Here is a 23136-nt window from a genome sequence, read left to right on the forward strand (position 1 = left end):
GTCTGTCTGTCTGATGCTTGGTTCCTCAGATGTAGATGTATTTGGTGCCAGCAAAGTAGTTTGGTTTAGCACTGATCTTAATTTCACTTATTTTCCATATTTATAACTAATCACCTACTTGGAGATGCTATTACTTAACTTACAAAAGGGTACAGGAAGCCTTTTAGACTGTAGGTAATCTCACATAAACACAAGCACTGCAGCTGACACGCAAGGCTGAGTAATCTGGTATAAATCAGATACTTCCCAACACTTTACAGAAGCAACAATACACTTGGGCAAGTTCAGGTCAGCCCTTCCCAGGTGAGGGGGGGTGGTTTGCCTCACAGAATGAATCTACACAACTTACAAATATCTTTTCTGGGAGCATCTTCACAGCATCCTGGGCTGTGAGAGTCTGACAGGTCAAGTGCTTACACCAAGCAAGCTGCATTGCAGTCATCACCAAACACCTGTGGAAGTTGCATGCCCACTGTGCATCAGCTTCTCCATCTGTCAGATAGAAATATATTGATGCCATTTTACCACCCTTTCTCTTGCCTCTCCTGCAGGCATTTCCAAGCTGTACCAGTGAGCACTCATAAAACTCACCGTCGTTCTTTGATAGGTGACCCCCAGAAGTGTTTATAATGAGCACTGTGGTTTTACCTCTCTGCAATGTGACACACTTTAAGCACTTAAGTTCTCACATAGGAGACCCTCATCCTTCTATATCCAAAATTTTCCAGAGTCTACTTTCTAAACTTTTGGATAAACAGATAACAGATTCAAAGATCTCTTTCATTTTTTCATCTCTGCAGAAACTAGATTTTCCAAGAGTAAAAAGTGGGATATAGGAAATTTCTAACAGTAGGTCCATTTTTGTGAGCATTTCAACTTATCTGAAAATGCTTTTACTGAAGCTTCTTCCTCATGAGAACAGGGCACTTTTAATCAGTCTTCAACAGTAAGCCAAAAGAGAGGACACAAGATTCTGACATTTCACAGCAGAAAAGATGCTCTTTCTTCTTACTGCCATGGGCATGCACTTTCAGACCTCCCCATAATGATGAGTTTTCTGGAAGTAAGAGCAATCTGGCAAGTGTTCTTCCAAGGACCTACAGCCAGCCCTAATGACTGCCTTGCTCTGTACTGACCTCCCATGGCCAATTAACAACTGGGAGCCATTAACTTCAAAACGGATTTTTCGCCTCTCCTGGACTTATGACCACAGTAACAATTATTAGAGAGAACAAGCTCTTAAAAAGAGTGGGGGAATCCTGAAGGGATCTTTGCCAAGCACAAGAATTGCCAGAGGTGGAATATCTGTTTTGGGACCAATAAAAGGGTATCAGGAAGGAGAAGGAAATTAATAGATCCAGTTGCAAATCCATTTGTGTACATTTGAAGTTGACAGAAACTAATATAAGTGAAGCAGAGACAGAATGTCTGTGATAGAAATAAAACCACTTTACTGTTTAGAATAAAAGGACACTATAAAAAGTGAACATTATGCAACATTACCTTAAAAGACAATATACATTCACTGAATATAAAATTTATAAATAACATGGAGGAAAACTGTAAACAGTGCTAGAAAATTTAGCAACAAATACATTCCTTCTGGACAAGATTTTTCACATGGGTTTGGTTCTCTCCCCAAGTTTCCATGACTATCAGGAACAGCAGAGTGGCTCTATGAAGGAAGGATAGTGGCAGAGAGAAGGAGAAGCCAGTAAAAGCAAAACAGCAGCAAATGTTTAGTGGATTTTTATGGTTTTTTTCCTCAAGACTGGTAGCCCCAAAAGTCACTTATTCTAAAAAGACAAAAAACTTTTTGCAGTTTCCTAAATTCTGTTCTGTCCTTCTAAGCTATTAAGTACTTTATAAGTGAGTAGTATTTTCAGAGACAGTTGCAAGGATGGAATCTTGTTCTCATGGAGGCCTTTATTTCCAACAGTCTTTACTGTTAAAAACACAACAGTATGTTTCCCATCACTGTGAGGTAGCATTTCACTCTGACAAGTATGAATGGGATACAATGATAGATTTAGGGTTTAGAATAGTCCTACCTAAAGGGCCACATAACTCTTCAAAATATAGGAAATTTAGACTTTAAAATGCTGCGCTTTTTTCCCCCATACAGGGTAGGCAGAAACCTCCCACAAGAGGACTTTAAGGGACTCCATGAACAATCTCCTCCTACTTTCTACCTCCTCCATTTTGGAAAAGGCAAATAGAATCTAACCTTTTCCAAATCTTCAATATATACTTTTGACACTTTAAAGGGGAAAACACTCTTCAGCAAGTAAGGAAAAAATATGCATAAATAAGAAACTGAACAGCTTCAGTCTAGAAATCCACTGTGCACTTTAAAAAGTATTTTTAATAATATTGACGTGTCTAAAGTATGGGGGCAGGGAGTGTGTGTGTAATACTGGACCTGTCCATTGGCAGGCAGAAGTGACTTAGCAAGGCAGAAGAAAGTAGAGCTAACAGAAAGGAAGAAGTCTTTGAGTCTGATTTAGAGCCTGTTCAATCCATGTAATGGCTTCCACTTCAGGAGTGCCTTCAGGCAGGTCCTTAACGCATGTCCCTGATAGAATCCACAGAAACAACATAAAAAAGCTTCCCAAAAGAAATGTATTTTCACTGAATTGTTCCCCCTCCTTTCGGCTCCACGTTTTGAAAAGCCTTAACAATTGTTTCTTTACATGGCAAGGGCAAAGATTTGCCACCAAATCTCTGCCCCTGCCAGTCTAGCTGTTTGCATCTCAGAAATATTTTACCATCTTTTACCACTTTTCCCAAAGTGGGAATATGTTTCACTTTCTGGTAATGCATATGCTGTTTTGTTGTTTACAAAGCACATAGCTACATTATATCCTACGTAGGGACACAAGTCCTGATAGTATTAGAACGCAAATATTTTCACAATAATTTGAGTGCAATACTGTGATGTCTCAGCTAGCTAAATGAATCAGTGACAGGTAAAATATGCAGAGCTGCAGTTTAATGAAAATTCAAATCAACACTTCACTGCATCAAGGGGCATTTTTGTTTAGCCTTCCAAAGCTGTGAGAAGTGGCTGCAGCTCACAGAGAAGCCAGTTTTGACAAGTCACCTTGAGCTTCAGGAGGGCCACATCCTGCAATGCTGACTCCAAACAATGCAAACACTGAGGGTGGCTCCATTCTGCCCTCAGTGACCCTCACACATATTGTCAACCATGCACAAATGAAACAGAGATTGTTCCACTGGGCCCAAAGTCCAAACCCATATTTTGCCAAAAGGAACAACTTTCTGAACCACCACCTGATCCTGTGATGGGTGTCATGAAGCACCCTACTCTCCCTCTCATCTCCAACCCATAATTTAGGAGTTGTCACAGGGAAGAGGACTTCTGAGAAGCGTTCCAAGTTCAAATCACAGGAAAAGCCAATACACTTTCAATGTTTTGTGCTGCATTGCCACTCAGAGTTTTTGGAAAAAAAAAATGCAGCAGACCTAGGCACCTCTTATGGCAACTCTGTGAAAACGCCCTTTAAAGTTCATGCTAAAAATGAAGCTTTTTGCTGCAACAAGTCATCCAGCAAATGGGGCATTTCAGAGGGTGTACATCTGGCAGAGCTCTGGTAGCACGCAAGGAACATAAAAACACATCAGGGCCCATCTCAGAAACCCTTTCTTTTCCATTTGGCAGAGGTTCTAAACAACTCTCCTGTAATTGAGGTCACTGACAGTAAAATGCTATATTGCCCCAAGCTGGAATCATTGCATCAACTCTTTCCTGATGGTGGCAGCTCTGCTTTCTAAGTGGAATGAACGGAAGATATATGGAAACTTAAGATAAATAATCATAATAATACAAAAATGAAGTTAAGTACAATCTTCTCCCTGCCCAAGCCCTCCCCATCCAAAACTTAGTCACCCATTTTGTCAGCACCCCTTCTTCACCATCATTAAAACTTAAAATACTTTTATTTGATAAGAAAAATTATATTATAGTTTTCTTAATAATAAAAAACCAAAATAGAATGAAAAAACAAAACTTCTCCAGTCAACAGCAAAGCACAGGACAGTAAGGCTTCTCCTCCCACATGACTGCAGGATATGGTATGAGCACATGCACAGGGCTATGCTTAACAGTGCCTAGAGGGAAACACAGCACTTGACACAGAAGGAATCCTCCAGGCAGCTGAAAATTTTATGATCCCAGACAACACTTATTAGGAGACCACTTTTCCTTGCCTAGCCCACACACACACTTCCTTTCACCATATAAACAAATGCAGCTATTTTAGCTGCAGGGGAGGAACCATGGTGCAAGGAGTTACAGAGGAAACAATGACTGTAGCTACTACTGCAGATACACTGGAGCTTCAATACCATAAAAGCAACTCACCAACTCGGAATGTCAATATTTCTGTCTTTAAAACACAATCAAACTATTCTTTTGTTTATAACACCAAAAAAATTCCACGTCCTGTCAAAAATAGCTTATGTCATTATGTGTATATACATCTTAGTTCAGCAAAACACTATTTTGGCAACACTTTTTTTTTTTTTAAATACTAAGAGTTCTAGCAAGTCTCCCCTTTCCCTCTTGCACATGATTGATTTACAGTTGTTATTTTTGCATCTGTTTTGTTTAAGGTGTTCACAAGCTGGTTTTGCTGTTGAAGCTAAGCTGCAAAAATTTCAGGGGCCAATGCTGCTCAAAACAGGATGGGACAACCCTTCATATGCTCTGCTGTAGCTGCATTTACCTCCCTGTAAATAGGGGATGGGGCTTTTGTTTTTGAAACAACAACAAGAATACAAAATACTCTCTTCTGTTCTGGGGGAAGCCAGAACTTTAAACGTGCTGTTGCATTCACACTGTGACTGAATTAGCAAGGACAGTCAGTCAACAATGCTTTTACCAGATGATGTGGTCAGACACACCAGGTAGTCTCTCACTGCTGGAGTCAATCACATTGTCAATCTCTCCTAGACAGGAGGACTTCTTTTAGATGTCACTTTGTCCAGAGTTTAGGCTGGGTTTCTTTTCATTTTGCTTCATTTGCCTGATTAATCTGATAAATGAAATCTGTTTCCCATAAAATGGATTTTTCTATCTATTTCAGCACTTAGTGCCTGAGGAGGGGTGATGGGAAGCCAGCGCAGAGAATACAGTGCCTAATTGGCATAGTTTTTAGATTTTTGTTTTCCTAAAAAAATAGAGATTATATTGCTACAGCTAATGATACATGTAAGAGAGCAAGAGCTCCATCTTTTTTTTTTTTTTTTTCCTTTTTTTTCCCTCCCATTTTTCCCTCTGGTGTGCAAAAGTAAGCTCCCAAATGTTGTCTGATCAAAGTGAGTGGTATCAAAAAATGAAAAAGATAATTACAAATTCAGTAAGGTAGCACAGACTTTTTCCTTTCCTTTTTTTTTTCCTTTTCTTTTTTAAGTGTTCGAAGTGCTAGAATTTGCATGAAAATAGGCACTAATTTCATTGTCATCATCACGATCTGGTAAGAGTTAGTGTCCAAAGGAAGATCAGCCACAAGTAAGGGAGAGGGGAGATAAGGAAAGGGTCAGCTGCTTAGGGATCTGTGGCATTGATTATCGTTTTGTCTGGAGGTGCCCATCCTCTATACCAGCTGCAGTAGCCTTCCACCCTCTGGATGCAGGCATAGTGCTTTGCTTGATATCCTGAGTGGCCAAAGTTGGAGAGCATGTCTGTCCAAATGCACTCATTCTTGGAGGTGGCAAAGCAGGGCAAATAGTAGCAGGGCCTAATCTGCAATTGGAAAGAGAAATCAGGTAAGACTACATGTAAAAACAACATTATATAAAATGTCTTTTTAACAGAGTAAAGTGATTTAAAATTCCATTGCCTCAAACCTTGCTTACTAATCCAGAATTCAGCCTCAGTTCTGTAAGCACGTAAGCATGTGCTTAGCTTCACACACACAGCTAATTCCATAGTCAAAAGGGCTTTTCAGGTGCAGAAAAGTTGAGCTTATGTCTATGTTTTTGCAGGCCTGACGCCATGTGCAAAAGTCTTAGTTCCAGTGCCAGACTGTGGGGTTTCAAGTACTCAAAATGTTTACACAGGAAAAAAGGTGGACATATCTTGCCAAGCATTTGGTGCCTGATTTCATTCACCTGCAAATGATTCTGCACAGATTCTGGAAGTCTTCCCCAACCCCAATTAACTCTGACAGGATATTAAAGGCATAGACTCTGCATTTTTATTTGATTATCTCTTCTCTGGTCTCAATACTAAAAATGAACTTTACTACTTCTCTGTAAAAATTGTTGTCCTTCTTTTCTCTTCCTGGCTGTTCTCCGGCATCATTGATTATTTCCAGCCAGGAGAACCAGAGCTCTTGGGTTTGAATGTCTGAATGTCATCTTAGAGACACACATACCTTGCAGCCACAGCCCAGGTGATAGCGGTGGTTCAGTCCTTTGCGCTGGGACAGAGTCAGCCGGTCCCATTTCTCATACCAGTTGCACAGGCCAGTGTAAACCTTCCCCTCATAAACTCGGCCTTGAAAAGAGACACATGGTCACAAGTTAGCACTTCTCAGCTCAAGCACTTCTCTCGTTTCCTGACATCACTAATGCTCTCAATGTGTTTGGCTTCAGCCATTGCTCAGCAAATGCTTTGTTTTTATTAACTGGTTCAGGAATCTCTGGCCAGCAAGATAACAGCACTTCTGAAAGTCAGGAGTGTTGTGCTGGCTGAGAGCACCACTAAAACCATGCAGGTAGTAAGGAGCAGCTGTCCAGCTCCTCTGAACAGCAGAGCAAGTGAACTGACACGTTCCCCAGAAAAAAAGACTTGGCAACTGTAACATGTCCATCCCCCTGCATCCCCCCATCTCAGCAGCCTGCATTTCTCCAGCTCATTCCAAAAACGACCTTCCATTTCTGACACAGCCTAGTAACACCCAGTTCCCTGATACAGACATGCCAGCTCAGGTATACATTGAGGCCATGAACTGTCATACAACATACTTGTCACAGCATGCCTGGGTATAAGATACACTTTAGGAAAGAGAGGGACATCTAGATAGTGACTCTCAGAGTACAGTACTGAACACCAGAATACTGTTGGTCATCTTAACACTTAAGAAATTGTGTACAGAGATGTCTATACCGTAGACAGGTATAGACAGCAGGTGTATGTAGAAAACAGAAGAGTTTTTGCTTAGGAAGAAGTACAAGGTCCTTTACCTGTAATCAGATATTGGTACTTGTTGACCTCCAGCTTGACTCCACAAAGACTCTCAGAGGCTTCTGTGTAGATGTACTGAACATGTGGCATTATCTGGAAGCCCCTGTACATCTAGAGAAAGAATACAAATACTTTAAGTCATCTTAAGAGGACAAATTTCACTTAAAGTTCTTTACAATCTACATTCCTAGTTTTTGGTGTTAAGCAAGAAATTTTCTGGTTTTTACACAAGTGAAGGAATAATGACACTGGCTTAACTCAGGGAAGTCTGCCCACTGGATCTGCTGGTAAAGCAGAAAAGCCACCTGCTAATAAGCCACTGCAATTCAGCACAGGGACCAGTTTTTTCCATTCATATTAGTTCCAGTGGCACTGAGTGAACAAAGCACCAATGCTGCAGGCTCTGCCAACATCCTGAAATTTTTTTTCCCCTTATAAAGGTCATAATTAGGGAGAAATAAAATTAGTTCAAGCTTGGAATCTTTCTCTTCTATGAGATTTAAACAATTTCTTCCAAACTAAGGGGTTTTTCTTTTAAACAATTACCCTATTTTCCAGTGTTGCTGCTGTAAGAGTTTCAAACCTTTGGCGCTTGATCTAAGTCATCAAGCCAGACACCTCCTTCTCAAACGCGTAGCACACACAACTTCTGCTGACCTCAGCAAGGACTTAATGTTTCTCTAACTCAATGAATGCAGACATTGAATTCTACACCATCTTCTAAAATTAGTCTGGTACTGATGGGCGCCATAAAGAAAATATCATGTATACATAATTCCTCTGCACTCCTCCTCCTTCTTCATAATCTTTCTTCCAGCACAGTTTAATCGAAACATGAGCCCACAGATACACTGGCAGTTGGATTCAGTCAGAAATTAGCACATGTCCCCATCTGACCTGGCTTTACTGCTGTAATTTAGAGAAACTCATACCCACCTGTTAGCAGCATAATGAAGTCTTTGCACAGCAATGAAAGAACTACTACATGTGTACATTGGACCCATTAAACATAGCTTATTTTTGAAACACAGGATTCTTTTCCTGAGAATTTCATCTTTAAAATTTGTCTTTTCAAAGCATTCAGTCACTCAGCCACAAATGGCCAATATTTAGAAGTTAAATAAGAAACAATACAAGCCAGAGGGAATCTGTTTCCTGGGATTCCCCAGCCTATCCTTTTCTCTCTCATCTTTACTGATAAACAGTTCATTCACATTCAGTTTAGTAGTAAATATTAATTATTTAGGCAAAAGAGGACCAAAAAATCCCAAATAATTCCAGAGCTATAGATCCTTGCTGCTGTGACACCAAAGCTGTAGTATTCTTCTCCAGGCTGCATCCCAATCCCTGAAGTTCCGTATTACCCCAGGGTAGTTCACCATACCCTCACCTCCTTTAAAAACAACAAACCTTTTTCTTTCTGAAAGAACATCTGTTAATTTAACAGACTTTATGCTAGACCTAAATACTTGATATAAAACCATTAAAAAATTACTACTAATTCTGCTATGCTGAGAGGCTAAATGATCTTTGGAGCATCTACGGAATGTGAGGGTTTTTTTCCTTAGATAGATTCCCCTAATCAGCATGATCTTGTAACAGTGTCACAACTCAGTAACAGCACTGCTAGGTACCGTAGAAGACAGCTAAAGAGTTTGCATTTCCCAGCCTTTCTTCCATACCCAACTAAAATGCAAGAAAAGTATTTTTTAAAATTAATCCTACTGTATAAACAAACCTCATACATCATGTTTGAAATATGACATTGTATCCATAACTAGCCAAAGTCTTTCAATGGATATGGAAGAAGTGAACTTTACCTAATCTCTGCTTTATCCCTTCAGTTTTCTTGGTGTTGGATGACCTACTCAGATTTTCCAATCTAGTCAACATAGCTGGAGATCTTCTGGCACAAGCATCCTGTCTGTCCTTGGATGAGTTATTTACCCCTCAGTACACTTTTGTTTCTTGTTTCCCAAGGGTGAGGAAAGGCACACAGAATAAAGGTCACGTGTCCAGACCCCTTTCTAGTGGGTGTCACACCAAGAAGCTCAGATAACAGTATCTAAGCAGATAAAACTAGCTAAGATAACAGTTGGGGCTGCCCAGTCCCTCCAGGCAGTGCATTATCAACACTGCAGAGAGCTGCACACTGTGCAGGCAGTGCAAGGGATCTGTCACAGTGCTGAGCTCCCAGTCATGTTGGGCTAATTAAGTATAAGGCCTGCACATGGGCAGGCACACTTGGAGCCCTTTTTTCCTCTTGCCCACAGGGCTGTGAGCTACACTAATCATTCCCCAGGGAACCTGCTCAAGTCCTTCCCACAAGACTGTTAGTCATCACTTTTCACATCTTCTGAACCATCAAGCCCAATGTGACTGTCTAGGAATTAACCAGTGATTCTGAAATGAGGCTTGTTTTTCAGCTCCTGGACCCAACTTCCTGTTCACATTACCATCAGGGCAACCACTGTCAGGGCTGGTAAAGAAAGCATGCTCAGCCTCCCAAAAAGTACTTCCACTCAGCCCTCAGTCACTCACATCGGTGGCAGCCACTGCCATGCTGACTGAGCCCATGCTGGGGCAGACAGAGCCTCCCACACCCTCTGATGACTGAACAAAATTCAGCGGGAGGACCTTAGCTCTCAGGAAAGGAAAGACAAAGTTTGGCAAGGGGGAATCTTCTACAGATGCCCACTGTTAAAACAAATAAAACAATATCTTGAGCATTATTTTTGGATGTACAAAGTCTTGCAAGTGCTGTTAGACCAGTCAGAGGAAACCCACCCATAAAGCTAGCCTCTCCTCTCTCCTAACCGCTACCCTCAGAGTTCTCCTGTCCCCACAATTTTTTGTGTATTTTTGGAAGCATAATAACAGGGAATAAAGTATTAGCAAGCATGAATGGTGATGTCTGCTAGTGCTGCTCTATTTCCATCTGTGTCAGCATTCCCCTTAGCAGCCCCCATACTGCCTCAGAAATGCACAGGCAAATCCTGTGGTAGTTCCTGCTGCTTAAACGACTTCACCCTGTAAAACTGTTCATGATATTCCTTCCTCCACCCCTCCCATGTGAGGTTGCACGAGATACCAAGAGCTGGGAGTCACACCTTGCCTAATCTTCAGTTACCTAAAATACAGGAAATTCACAGGAATTAGGCATCCACTCTAGTCAAATGCCAAGAACAGACACCTCCAGAACAACTCAGCCCATCCTAAAATAGCTGCCTACAACTTGTGGACTCAATTACACTTTGGTGGTTCCTCTCTCTACCCATTGACAATCAAGAGAGCTGGAAAGACTCAACACCTCATTTTAGTCTGTCTAAAATTAAACTAAATTAATCCTACCCCACCTCTTTCCTCTTGGGACTATCACATTTCCCCCCCATAGACTCATTTTACAGATAAGCAACAAAGCAAGGAAAGTCTCATTGCTTCTGGCAGCCTGTGCAGGGTGCTGCCATGGTCAACCAGGACTGTTTGTGCTCATGGAGGAGAAATATCTTGTCTCCTTGTTTCCTTTGCAGTTTCCTGAAATAGGCTTGGGCCATTCTCAGAATGCACTTGCAAGATCACAGAACACATAGGGGTTAGATCAGTCCTGTGCAGATTTATGACATGTGATCTCAAAGTATTCTTATATTATTTGAGAAAGCAATGGAGAGAGGCAGAGGTTGCTTGGAAAAGCACAAGGCCTCTTCAGGCAACAAACCTGAACTCTAGAAAGCTTAGCACTGTTCTGTCTCTGTGGGTTGACCTTGTGCTCCAGTCCAGGATTCAAGTTGGTTTAGTTGTGAAATGCAGCAACGAGTTCAGGAATGTTAGTGAGATCAAGAATCTAACCCAGCAAACTCCAAGGAGCCCATGAAAGAACTACAGAGATGGTTTGTTGCCCTTTAAGGCTTTCAATGCTTTCCACAGGCAATTCAGCACACACTGATAGACTAAAATGGCTTGTTTATTTCTCATCTGCAGGGGCAGAATGGTCTATGCAATCTGATATTTTAGTTTTATCTTCAGAGTTGTTCCCATGCAGCTGTGCAGAGCCATAGGCCTCCTTAGTTCTCTTTTCAGCAGGAGGACAGTCAGCTTTTATTGGAGCAAACAAGGGAGAAATTTGCTGTGTCACTCTGAACTCCCCCACTGCATGAATCTAAATCCCTCCTATATACTGAAGTCTCTAAGCTCAGCAGAAAGACAGCAAGGTTTCCAAAGAAGACACTTGGTTTGTTTGTTTGTTTATGAAGAACTCTGTCCTCTGGACATTCCAGTCCTACTACTGAGCACTTTGCTTCAGGTTCCTTCCTGCCAAAGGTCACAGTTAAATGTCCAGTGCAACATCCCACCAGCCCACCATCTAAACAGCAGACGTAAGGGCAGTTTGACCAATACATGATTTCCTCTTTAAAATCCCTCTTGCTTTTGTTGGACACATAACGTCCTAACAAAAGACTGTGGAAATGCTCCTGCAGAAAGGCCCTGTGCTGCAGAAGAACCCAATGAAAACAGCCAAGACAGGCTCAGGTGTCTTAGTTAGAAGAGGGGCAGTGTTCTGTGTGGTAAAGGGTAGTAGTTCATTTCAGGGACTACCATTATTCTAGATCACTGTTCATAGTCATATGTTGGACAGGAAGCACCAAACTTCTGGCACTGAGAAGGAGGAAAAGTAGTGGAACTGGACAGACCAGGATGAAATCAGAAACAGAAGTTGATGAATCCACTGCAGCATGTGGACACTGAGTAGTTTTGTGAAGCAGGGTACACTTGCTGAGCTGGAGAGTGGTAGTGTTGTCTCCTTATTGCCAATACAACCAGTGGCTTTTTTTTTTTTTTTTTTTACAAATATATATTTCCTTTGGAGTCTTGCAGAGAAATTTTTAAGGTTAAGGAAGTCAACAAACCCAGCACCTCACACACTCTTATTCAAAGTGCAGGCATTCCACTCTTGTGGAAGAGCCATGCCAGGACCAGATTTGGCTACGTGCATGGTTTTGCGACAGCTTATGAAACAGGCTTTGCAATTCCTCCTCCCCACTTTCGTGCTTAGCTATAAACTGCCTTATAAAGAGAGTTACTGTTACAAGGCAGGCAAGTGACTGTTTTTTTCTGAACCTTTACTTTGTCTAATATGTTTCAGATTTCTGCAGTCTCTGCCAAGCTTTTCCATTCCCTTTCTTTTTTTTTTTCCTAAAGACATAAACCAGTCTTATGACTGGAATGGCATTGCCAAGAAAAACAATCTAGGACTGATTTTTAGCATTACATAACAAGGGGGCAGTTTAAGAAAAAAAAAAAAAACAAGTCCAAAGCAGCAGGTTGAGTGCAGTTTGTGCAGCAAAGAATTAGAGCTCTGAAGAAAGAAACTAAAGAAATCAAGCAACTGGTGTTGTTCTAGCTCTTTCCAGCTCTAAATCAATACTTCCCAGCTCTTCTAACCTGACAATATTTAAAAGCTATAATGCTCCATTTTAGTTTTATATAAAGACTTCAGTATATGATTTTCATTTGTTTTGTACATGGAAAAAATGTCGTAACCTTAACTGATGGTCAAAGAAAGCAAGGAAAGAAGAGAAACAAGCACTCTCCCGAGGTTGGCAGACCCCCTACCATAATTTCCTTTTTGGATTTAATGAAAGTGCTGCATGGAAAAGCTGGCATTTCTGTGTATGCTGAACACAAAACACGTCTTCATTACCTAGAGAAGACCATCTGGCATCTTTTACTACCAGAAATCGTAAAATAATGGAAGAATTCAGCAATGTATGACAGGAATGATCTCCTCCTGCTCCTTTCCCTTCTTCAGGCAAATTTCTACCAATTGTTGGTTTCCTTCCATTCTGTAGGTCAGTACAAAAAGTGGAGATGCTGTTGAGTCTGCAAAGTGTTTGTTGTTACATGTTAATTAGATTCCTTACCATAATTACTATCTTGTGGGAAATGTCTGCAAACATACCTTCATCTGCTTGACCGTGTATCGCATCGTTCCAAAGGGTCCATCTTTCATGAGCTTCTTCCCCACCACTTTAGCTCGGATCACTGTCAGAAGGGAGACAAAAATACAGCAAATTATAGACAACTTTACACAACAGTTATGCTATACCTTCCCCTTAAAAAAACCCACAAAACTGTTTAGATAAATTATCCCGTAAAATAAACAAAACTCCAGGTCAACCTTCCTCTCAATTTATTATAAATCTCACACATAGTGAAGACATGTAAAATGGGATGGCAAAGCAGGTGTTTATTTAGAGGAAATCCAGTTCTGTGTCAAGAATAAGAACAAGCATTATTTGTGATTAAGTCTCACTGAAATCTGCAGAGCAGACTGTAGTTGGGACCAAGACAGATTAAAATCTTTGCACCAAGCCAAGTTTGTAGTGTCTTTACTCTCAACATACAAGACGATGTTCAATAGGATACTACTTTTGAATTATTCTTTGTGAGCCCAATGCAGCTTCTGCTTCCCAATAAACATAACAAGTCAGTACAGAGCACTGGAATATCCCATATCTGGGATTTCACTACAGCTGTCACCTTTGAGGTGCCACAAAACTAACAAATGCTCCCTGAACAAATAGCTACTGTGCAAAACCAAATTATTCAGCAACCATCAAGTGCCCAGTGAAAGCTGCCAGGCCAGCCAGAAGTCACCTGGAAGACAAACTAAAGCTGACCCATCAGATCTTATATACACTGCCCTGCATTTCCTCATGGATACCAAAGGGCAGTGTGTGCCCTGTGGCTCGGTACTGCCACTGTACCACAGATGCACCAGAGATAAGGATTCTGAGGTCCCATAGATAAGGACCTTTTTTAATCTAGTGGGAAGTTAATAGTCAGTGCTTAATGAAGGGTTCTCTTGCTCATCCATTTTTGGGGCATTCCACACACACTCAGAAGAAAATTTTGAAAACTGTTGTATCCATCCTCTTTGAAAGAGTTCTGCAACCTACTGCTCATCTCAGCAGAGGAGCAAGGCTCAGGGACAGGGCAGGCATTATCCATTTTAACCTACCACAGAAAACCAAAAAAATTTCAGGGAGGCATAGAAAGGAGACAAAGAGGTGGAAGCAGGAAAACACAGTGAGATATTTGTGTTACAGCACTATCTAACAGCAGCAACAAAGTTCAGAGATACATTTTACTGAACATAAAGGACATTAAACAAGCATCTTGTTGCATCTTAGCTTATTTAGGTTTCAAATCTGTAGATGCTCGCTGAAAGGAGTGGGGAAAAGACTAAGGTTTTTTTCGCTACCTAGGTCCAAGTAAGGATGCAAAAAGCTTGTCCCAGCTTTCAGAATAATCAGAAGAACAGATAGGTCTGGTTTTACACCACACCAGTTCCTGGACCTTGTTCCATGAGGGTGGTGTGAAATGAAGACAAATCCACTCTGCTCTGATTGATATCCTGGGCTTCAGCCAGACTTGTCAAAGAAATTTTAAACTAGGTAAGACAGTCCTGGCTTTGATTCAAAGAACTAACAAAACCTTCATTCATTGAGAGTAAAACTTCAATTTTTTAAAAAAATTCTATTTCCCAATGGCAGTACAAGCAATTTTATTGATTCTTCTATTTAACAAGTTGTTCCAACTTCAATTTACTCTCATCTTCAAACATTAGTAGCTATATTGAACCGTGTGCTTGAGGACTGCAAATACCATTAAAGAACTAGCTTCTTCTACTTGCTGCCCCAACCACCACAACCACCAGCAAAGCTACAGAAACCAGACTGTCCAAGGGTCAGTGAGAAAGAACACAATTCCTTAAGGCTTTGTGAATTCCAGGACAGCTCACTAACACTGGGGTCTATAGCAGAGAGTGTCAAAAGCCTTATCTTCATCTGCTGATATAATGAAATTGAAAAAACTAGTATTTGCCCAACACATCTAAAACCAACAAAAAATCTTTTATCTTATTGACAATGATAAGAAATATACTAAAACACAGTATTACAAAATGCTAGGGATTCCAAACCAGAACACAGTTAGCATTTAAGATCACAAGCACATTCTCATTTGCTGACAAAATACCTAAAAAACCATTTTCTTCATGTATTTCACTCCTAGCTTGTCATTCCTTTGACTTCTAGTTAGGGTGCCACAGTCATTTTAGAGAGAAGCTTTGATTTATGGACTAATCGACAGCTTCAACAAATATTCAAAATGCATTATCTCCACCAGAAGGTAAAAGAATTCTGATTTCTACTAATAATACCCTTGCAAACAAGTAGAAGGTCTGTATTTTCCTATTATTGCCCCAATAAAGTTGGAGAAGAACAACCATCCTAGCAAATTTACCTAGAAAACCCATTAGAAATCTTAGTGTGGGCTGTCACTTCGAGCCTTTTGTAAGAGGGTCAAACCCTCTGTTTTTCAGAGAAACTGCCTTTATCACTCCAATGGTAATGTTTCTAGATAAGTTCTTTTCTTTACTGAAGATCTAGAAATGAAGAAGAACCCACTCTGCACATCTTTTCCCATATTAAAGGAAAAATCAAGCTATTAGCCAAGTAGCAGAGGATATTCCAAGTTGTCTATCACCTTTGTAATTTGTGAGGTTAAATTCCCATCCCTGAGGATAAGATGCCTCTGAGCCACTGAAGATAAATGCTGGATGGACAGAACTGCTCAGAGGTTGTTCTTGCATGTGTAGCTTGAACCCCCTAAGGGTCCACATGCGAGAGCCACTTGTACACCTTGCTCAGAGCAGAGCTCCAAGTGCACAGCTGCAGCCATGTTTCCCAGTCCCTATCTTTGCTCCTTCAAACCACCACTCCTCAGTTATATGGGTGGGCCACTCTTCACACCTGGCCAGAAAATAAAGAACATTGCTCCTTACTGAACAGAGGCCACGCATACTTGCCAGAGGAACTTTTCACCCTCATCGAATTATCTGAAATTTGCAGCATTTCTATTACAAATTCAGTCCATGTTAAGTTGATGCAGTTGACTGTTTACTGCTCCAGACTCCTACTTCTTGAGCAGAATGAGGCAAAAGGTGCTGTGACTGCTCTCCTGAGCTCCTCCCTTCTCCTTGAAGCTCTATTACAGTCCTGCTATTACTGATGGGAAACTTTATCCCACACAAGTGGTCACCAAAATAGCTGCATATTTTTAAACCACAATTCCTTTGAAGCACTGCCTATGAAAATACTCCAAGATGAATGTTTCTCAGTACTTTGGGGTTTCAGGTCAGGTCACTTTGTGGGACTGGAGCAGTTGGCAAGGTCTCATGAGTGATTCGTAATTATTTATGAAAAGCTAAATTAGACAAGGATATAAATCTTTGTAAGATAAGCATGCCACCCATGCCATGATACGAGGAGGAGAAAACATATGTACTGCTTCTCAACATTTGACATGATTAAAAAATTGAGGGAGTAAACATCCCTCATGAAAGGAAGGAAACCAGGCTCTGAAAAATAATGAAAATAATAACCTGCTGTGTTTGAGTATTCAAGAAATGCATCTAAGAATGTATCACAAATTATTAGTGTACTTATCCCTTTTCCCTGCCTTTTTTGTGGTTTTTGTTTGGGTTTTTTTTTATGTAAACTAGCTTGGTAGTTAGGAAAACAGAGATGGCTCAGATTTGCCAGGACTAGTATAGTGCTGCTGGTTTGTGTTTGCCTGGCATCTCTAGTGTGGTACAAACTGTCTGCAGGTGCAAGAATACACATAAATACAGGCAAAAATCACCCACATCTTTCCCAAATGTCACTAGATGAAGTCCTATAAAGGCAAACAAATCAGAATGGGCATACTAGAGAAAGTGATCTTTTATTTGCCCATATGCATACATATCTAACTCAAGTACTCTTTAACTTATCACTTACTCTGTAGCCATTTTCTCAAGGATTCAAGGAAGAATAGGCCTAAAGACAAAGTATGAAGCAGAAGAAGACATTGATTTAACATCTGAGATGGCAGAAGGCATTCTTTTCATGAGTCAAGGAGCAGAAAAATAGGGAATGAGAGATTAAGATATGCACTTGCCAAGCTGAGGAAACAGCATGGTGAAGAGTCTTGTAGCTACCAAGTAATTCCATCCAGGTCCACAGCAACTACTACATGTGAGGTAACTTTTTTTCCCAACTGACAAGCAACATCAAATGTCCTGGTTCAAACCAGACCATGTCCTTTATCGGGACCAGCCACTAGATGGTGACCCTGTCCCAAATCTTACCTTCCCCTGGTGACAGGGTAGCAGCACAGACCCAGACTAACACCACCAATCCCAGCTGCTTGCTCAACTGCACCATGAGAACCAGATGCTTTCATGCAAGTGGGCTGGTTGTCATCCATAAACAGCATTTTAAATGGAGGCACACCCTTCAGAGACCAGGATTTGCTCCAAACCCATTTCCCTTGCCATCAATTACCATGAACAGCTCAGGAGGGTAACAACTGCTACACTTCTCATTATTGTTTCAAGGATTTATTTTATTGGTGTGCAATATGAGTAATTTTAAGTGAGAGCTTTGGCTGAAATGCATGCTCACTGCATTTAAGTGAGTGAAGGATGTGTAGGACTCGTTGTTTACTAATGGAGACACATGGGACAAGTTATTCTCCCAGGTCGTTCTCTGACATCCAAATAGTGGCTAAATAAAATATATAGGGAGCAGCAACGTGTCTGGGAAGCTGAAGAAAATCTCCTTCTGTCCTGAGGCCACTGACTACACCAACACTTAAAAGCATTGCTTTAACACCAGACACGTGGCATGCCAAGGAATATGGCTGTCATTTTATTCATCCAAAGACTACATAAGGGTTCACTTCCAAGAGCAATTTACTGAGACCTTTTTATCAGCTTCATTAGCAGCTCTCTCATTTGGTGTGCCCCTCACAAGAACTCCTTTTCATGCTGGTACATGCTAGAGAGCTCACATCACACAGGGCTAAGGCAGCTGGTATATTTTAGACTCCTGAGTATACCTAGCACACTACTGAAATATTAGTGTCATTTATGGAGGTGTCCCATAAAGTGGTCAAGGCAGGATGCTTTTACACACAGATTTCGTAGCATTGCTGCTGATGGTGCTGCTAAAATGGAATTGCTGTCTCCCTTGGTCACTCTCACATTCTTTTTCCCACTCCCCCGGCTGACCTGTTAGCAATTAGTACCAACACTTTTGGCTGCCCTAAAACCAGAGGGCCATAACTAAAAATGGATTGTGTCCTTTGAACTGGAAGTATGGCCCAACTGTATGCAGCCTCTTGGGAGGCTCTATTAAATTGCCTGGCGGCTTCAGGCTTCTATGAGCAGCAAGTACCTGGTGCCTGCTTTAGGAGGGGAAGGAGATAGCAGCCCTTCACCCATTCCTCCACTTCCACAGGAAAGCAGAGTGGAGAGGGAAATACTGATTACAGCAGGGGATTTATGAAGAGGGGGAAAAACCAGAAGCCTCCAGCCGGTTTGATGATCTGTTCCTACTGAAAGTCCCCTCCTCCTCCATAATGAAAACAGAATTCTTTTACAAATCAGAGTGTTCAATTCGAAAGCTTCTTGCAAAGCACAAGAAGGCTGAAAAAAATATCATGGAGGAGCTTTCTTTTGTCTCATTCCATCATGACCTTCATCCAAAGCCAAAAAAGGCAAAACAAACCGATTCTGCTTTGTCTTTGAAGTGAAATCCAGATGTGCAGGTACACAGCATCACCAAAGAACATCAAGGAAGCAAAAAAAAAAAAAGTTAAAAAGGTAGCGAAATTAAGAGGTCCACTGCTGGTTCCCTTCTTCTCATACCCTGACCAACAAACTAGTTCTCATTATTGGCACTCCAAATCCCGATTCCTCATATTTTCAAAGTGCTCTCAGGAGAAAGAGCACCTTTTCAACACCATTCACCTCTGCCACTCAGTTGCCACATAAATATCACATTGTAAAGGACATGTGTTTACATCAGCAAGTGTGTTGGTTACTAACAATAAAAGTCTAAATAAAAACAGGAAAGCAAGACAGATAACTTTCCTTCCTTTGTTCTAACCGGAATTATGACATTTATTTTCAGCCTTTTATTTACAGATACAAAAAAATTTCCCGTGTGCGTGGCATGGCAAGTCTGTTCGAAGGCCACCCCCAAAAAAAAGTGGAAGGCAATTAAATGGGTTTGCCCAGGCTAAGCTCCATGTAAAACACCTGATCACAATTACACCTGCTAAATATTAACCACATTTCCATCCCTGCAGATTCCTTGCCACTGAGAGTCTGTTTGCATAACATGCTGTGCTGTTCAATTTCTAACACAGCAAAATAAGGAGTTATACAAGCTTTTCATACAAGACTTTGATTGTGTCGGACCTTTCATCCCCTCAGAAAGTATAAACTGTTCTAGAAGGGCTTTACTTGGGAGAAAGTTAATCCTTCCAACAAGACAATAAATTAAAGAAACAAGGCTGCATAAAACAACCAAGCAGAACTTGGTTAGTGCTTGGCATTTTACTTGCAGCTTATTAACTGGATACAAGCTTTGTAATGGCAGCAGTATCAAGCATTTTTCTCCCTCCCTATATGGTGAATCTGATCCTATGGAAGTCCAAGCACCCTTTGAAATACGTTAGAATCAGAGAGAAACAAGAGATCCCTGTTAAATGAAAACCTGCAAATTCTCTCCTGGACATTTCTTTCAAGTTTCTATATGCAACTTGGTCAAAGACTCTTCAACTGCCCAGCACTACCCCTGCATTTAACTCCTTATGATAGTTCCCCTGCTTCCCCATCATACACAATGTTGGAAAAACAGAGGGAAGACTGAATGGAGAAGGAAGAATGGATGGATCTAAAATATATTTATATCCATTTAGAAGATCCAAGTAGAATCTCTTAGATCCATATGTAGATGTTAGTACATGTAAGAACTAGCTTCAGGAAATACCTCATGAAAAACACAGAGAAGCTGGAGGAAGAACAGAAATAAAAACCCACTGTCTGTTGTTACCAGCTATTACCTAAACTCAGTGAAGCCAGGTAGACATAAGAGATTAGCTAGATCAGACAGAGTTGAGTTACTGGAGTTACGGGCATTGCTGGGTTAGTCTCACTGTTTGCATCAACAAAACATTCTAGGTTTGTTCTAGCTTTGCTACAGATCTGAGCAGAGACACTGCAGACTAACGAGCATGCCTACAGCATTGAGAACTCTCTGGTAAAAATAAACGGAGGAAACAATGTTATTCCTGCCAATTAGACATTTCCCTGTCTCCCTTTTGGCAGGCTTTTTTTTACTTTCCACCTATATTTTATATCTTGTCACTGTAAGCTGAATTCAGGCTAAAGGCAAAAGGCAGTAAGCTAGAATCAAAGAAAAGGAAGGAAAAATTATACAAGTGGAGGGAGGAGAAGGGAGTGCCTCATGTACACAGCACAGTAGAGGCATCTCGAATCTCTCTCCAAGGAGTGTTTTCAGCAGAGTGCATTTTGCCTCATTCTGTATCTCTGACATCTGCCAAAGGCAGAAATGCTTTCAGCCAAGGTTAGCAGCGTTGGAAAGATGGTTGTCAAAACCAACACACAAAAGCACTTCCAAAGCCAGCTTACAACAGTGGATAAAAATAACAAGCATATGACTCAGAGCAATACTCGGCTCAAAACACCTTTTCCGTTTCCTTTTGTCTACATACAATTGGTGCAATAGAATAAGATTTAGTTCAGCCCTCCCTTGCAGATCAAGTACTTCTTGACACAGTACATAGAGGACCAGGGGAAGCCAGGCTGAGACAAGGCTCTGGTTTCCCACAGTTCTTTGGAATTGTTCAAAGGAGCCACAGGTCTAAGCTTTCCACTCAGAGAATATGGCAGAGCTGATGTGAGACCAATTAGGGGCAAATGGAAACCATATGCGATTTTAATGAAACAAGAAGCTGGTGCACATAACTTACTGCTGCAGGAGCATTTACTGCCTGAAAGGAATGTGCATCTGGCATTGATCGTTTCCCAACCCATCAAGTGAGCAGTAACATGGAAAGCAAATTGGAGCATATGATGAGAGATGAATTGCCTAAAGAGTACAGTTAGGGGAGCAGCCTCTGCAAGGCGAAAACATGTCCTTTGCCTGTGATTTAGTGATACAGCTATAAGTGAGGCTGATCTTCCATTTCCACAGATCATGATGATAAAGTGCAAGAACTAGTGCTAAAGCAATTAAAATGCATCAAGTGATATTTTCAAGAACCTACTACAATCACAGAAATCCTATTCTGATTCACATAGGGCAGACTTTTTCTCTCTTGAGGTCATGGGCACTACTTAAAGAACAAAGTACTATTGAAACTAAACAAGGGTAATATAGTCCTCAAATGACATTGCATTCTGGTGTACATCAAAATGGGTACACAATGAGATTTCAGGCTTAAGAAGCAGAGTAGACACACGCCTTTTTTTTTTTTTTAATCAATTCACTATAAATTACCCAGAAAGTTTCAGTTCAGCTGAGAAAGGGAAGTCCCCAGCCAGCAAATCATAGATAAGTTGCTTTACTAGGCTATGGCCATTTCTTCTATAGGCTGTTGTGTTGCAGCTTGATAGCAGGTTTCAGAACACTGAATCCACTAAGCAGCCAGGAGATGGCTCACATACATCAAAGAGGAGGTGAGGGAAGATGCTCTGATCCGGCACTTGACCGGTAAATGCCCAGGGCTTGAACCTGGCAGGCATTACTTGGCATTTCAAGCAATAATGAGAATTCTGCAAAACCAGACACATAGAATGGCATGTCTTTGCTCCTTAGTGCTAATTTCCCTTGGGGCATAACCAGAGTTAAGAAGCATCATAAATTCATCATGGTCTTTTAAAAGATGCAGTAGAAAATTTTTTGAGCCAAATCTGCCAATTTATTAATCTTTCTTAACCCAGTGGTCAGACCCACTGGGCACCAGATCCAAACAGTTTAACAGGAGGAAGAGGAGGAGGAAAGACAGTCCTGCTAAAGAGAACATCTGAAGGCAGTTTTCATCTATGCATTAGAAATAGGGCATCTCTGACAGCCCATGTAAAGCTTTCAAAAGAGGGATTACCAAAAGCCACAGGCCTGGACACTCCCTGCTTCATCAACTTACTTCAGAGGACTCTCCTTGCTTCAGCACCTTGCACATCTGGGACGAGTGCCAGCATTCTGTGGGGAGGCTGCACTCCACTGATCACATGGTTTATGTTCAATTTTGCACGTAGGAGCTAGAGAGGAAGAGCTGTTTGGGAACATGTATAGATTTCAAGGGTACTGGGTGGGCCTACAAATTCCTTCCTGCAATACAAAACTCACACTAAACAGATAGGCTAAGCACCTGTCCACACCAGAGAGGTATATGTATTTAACCAGGTCAGGCCTACAAGCACTGCTCTGCTGCTCTGATTCACACTAGGCCTGACAGGACCTAGTATTTGGTCTGCCAGACCCTGGAATTAAACCTACATTCCAACCATTTCCCCAGTGAAAAGAGTATCTTTGCCCACCATTCTTGAGACATCATCAATTGCTGCAAAGCTGCCAGCATCTGCAGACTGTTCACATACACTGGACACATCCACAACACAGTTCTAGTTATAGCATAATGCTTAAGGAATTTACTAATTGCCCATTTCATCAATGTCTGTTATGTAATCACATTAATTACTACGATGTAGCTGATCTTAGGTACATGAAGAATTTTGCCCTGGAGTCTGAGCACCACGTAAAGCCTTAGGTGTAGCACTCAGATCCTGATTTACTATTCATTAAAGCGTGTAGGGCAACTCCCTGAGTCCCTGTGCATACCACAGTTCCCAGCAGCCTACAGGTCAAGGTTAGGACAATACCAAGGCAATTTGACTAATTTGCCTGCCTGTTCAGAACTTTCCAGAAGTCTATGTAGTGCCCCATCATAACTGCATTCCAAAGCATCATCCTTCATTTTTGACCTTAGAAGGCCTGAAGAACTCA

The 23136-nt window shown here is 41.2% G+C and overlaps 2 protein-coding genes across 3 annotated transcripts in view; one reads left to right on the top strand and one right to left on the bottom strand.

The window, feature by feature from the left end:
• SYN3 (synapsin III) overlaps window positions 1-23136 on the top strand; it is a 188636-nt gene that overhangs the window by 60527 nt on the left and 104973 nt on the right. The gene's annotated exons all lie outside the window — the stretch shown is intronic.
• The window catches only part of TIMP3 (TIMP metallopeptidase inhibitor 3), a 37054-nt gene continuing 15345 nt past the window's right edge, over window positions 1428-23136 (bottom strand). The window contains exons 2-5 of the mRNA XM_033058016.2: window positions 13170-13252; window positions 7213-7324; window positions 6402-6523; window positions 1428-5767 (exon numbers count right to left, since the gene is read on the bottom strand). Of these exons, the coding sequence (XP_032913907.1) occupies window positions 5570-5767; window positions 6402-6523; window positions 7213-7324; window positions 13170-13252 (515 nt within the window). The 3' untranslated portion in view covers window positions 1428-5569. The remainder of the gene's footprint in view (window positions 5768-6401; window positions 6524-7212; window positions 7325-13169; window positions 13253-23136) is intronic.

This window comes from Catharus ustulatus, chromosome 4 (assembly GCF_009819885.2).
Source record: "Catharus ustulatus isolate bCatUst1 chromosome 4, bCatUst1.pri.v2, whole genome shotgun sequence".
Lineage (NCBI taxonomy): Eukaryota > Metazoa > Chordata > Aves > Passeriformes > Turdidae > Catharus > Catharus ustulatus.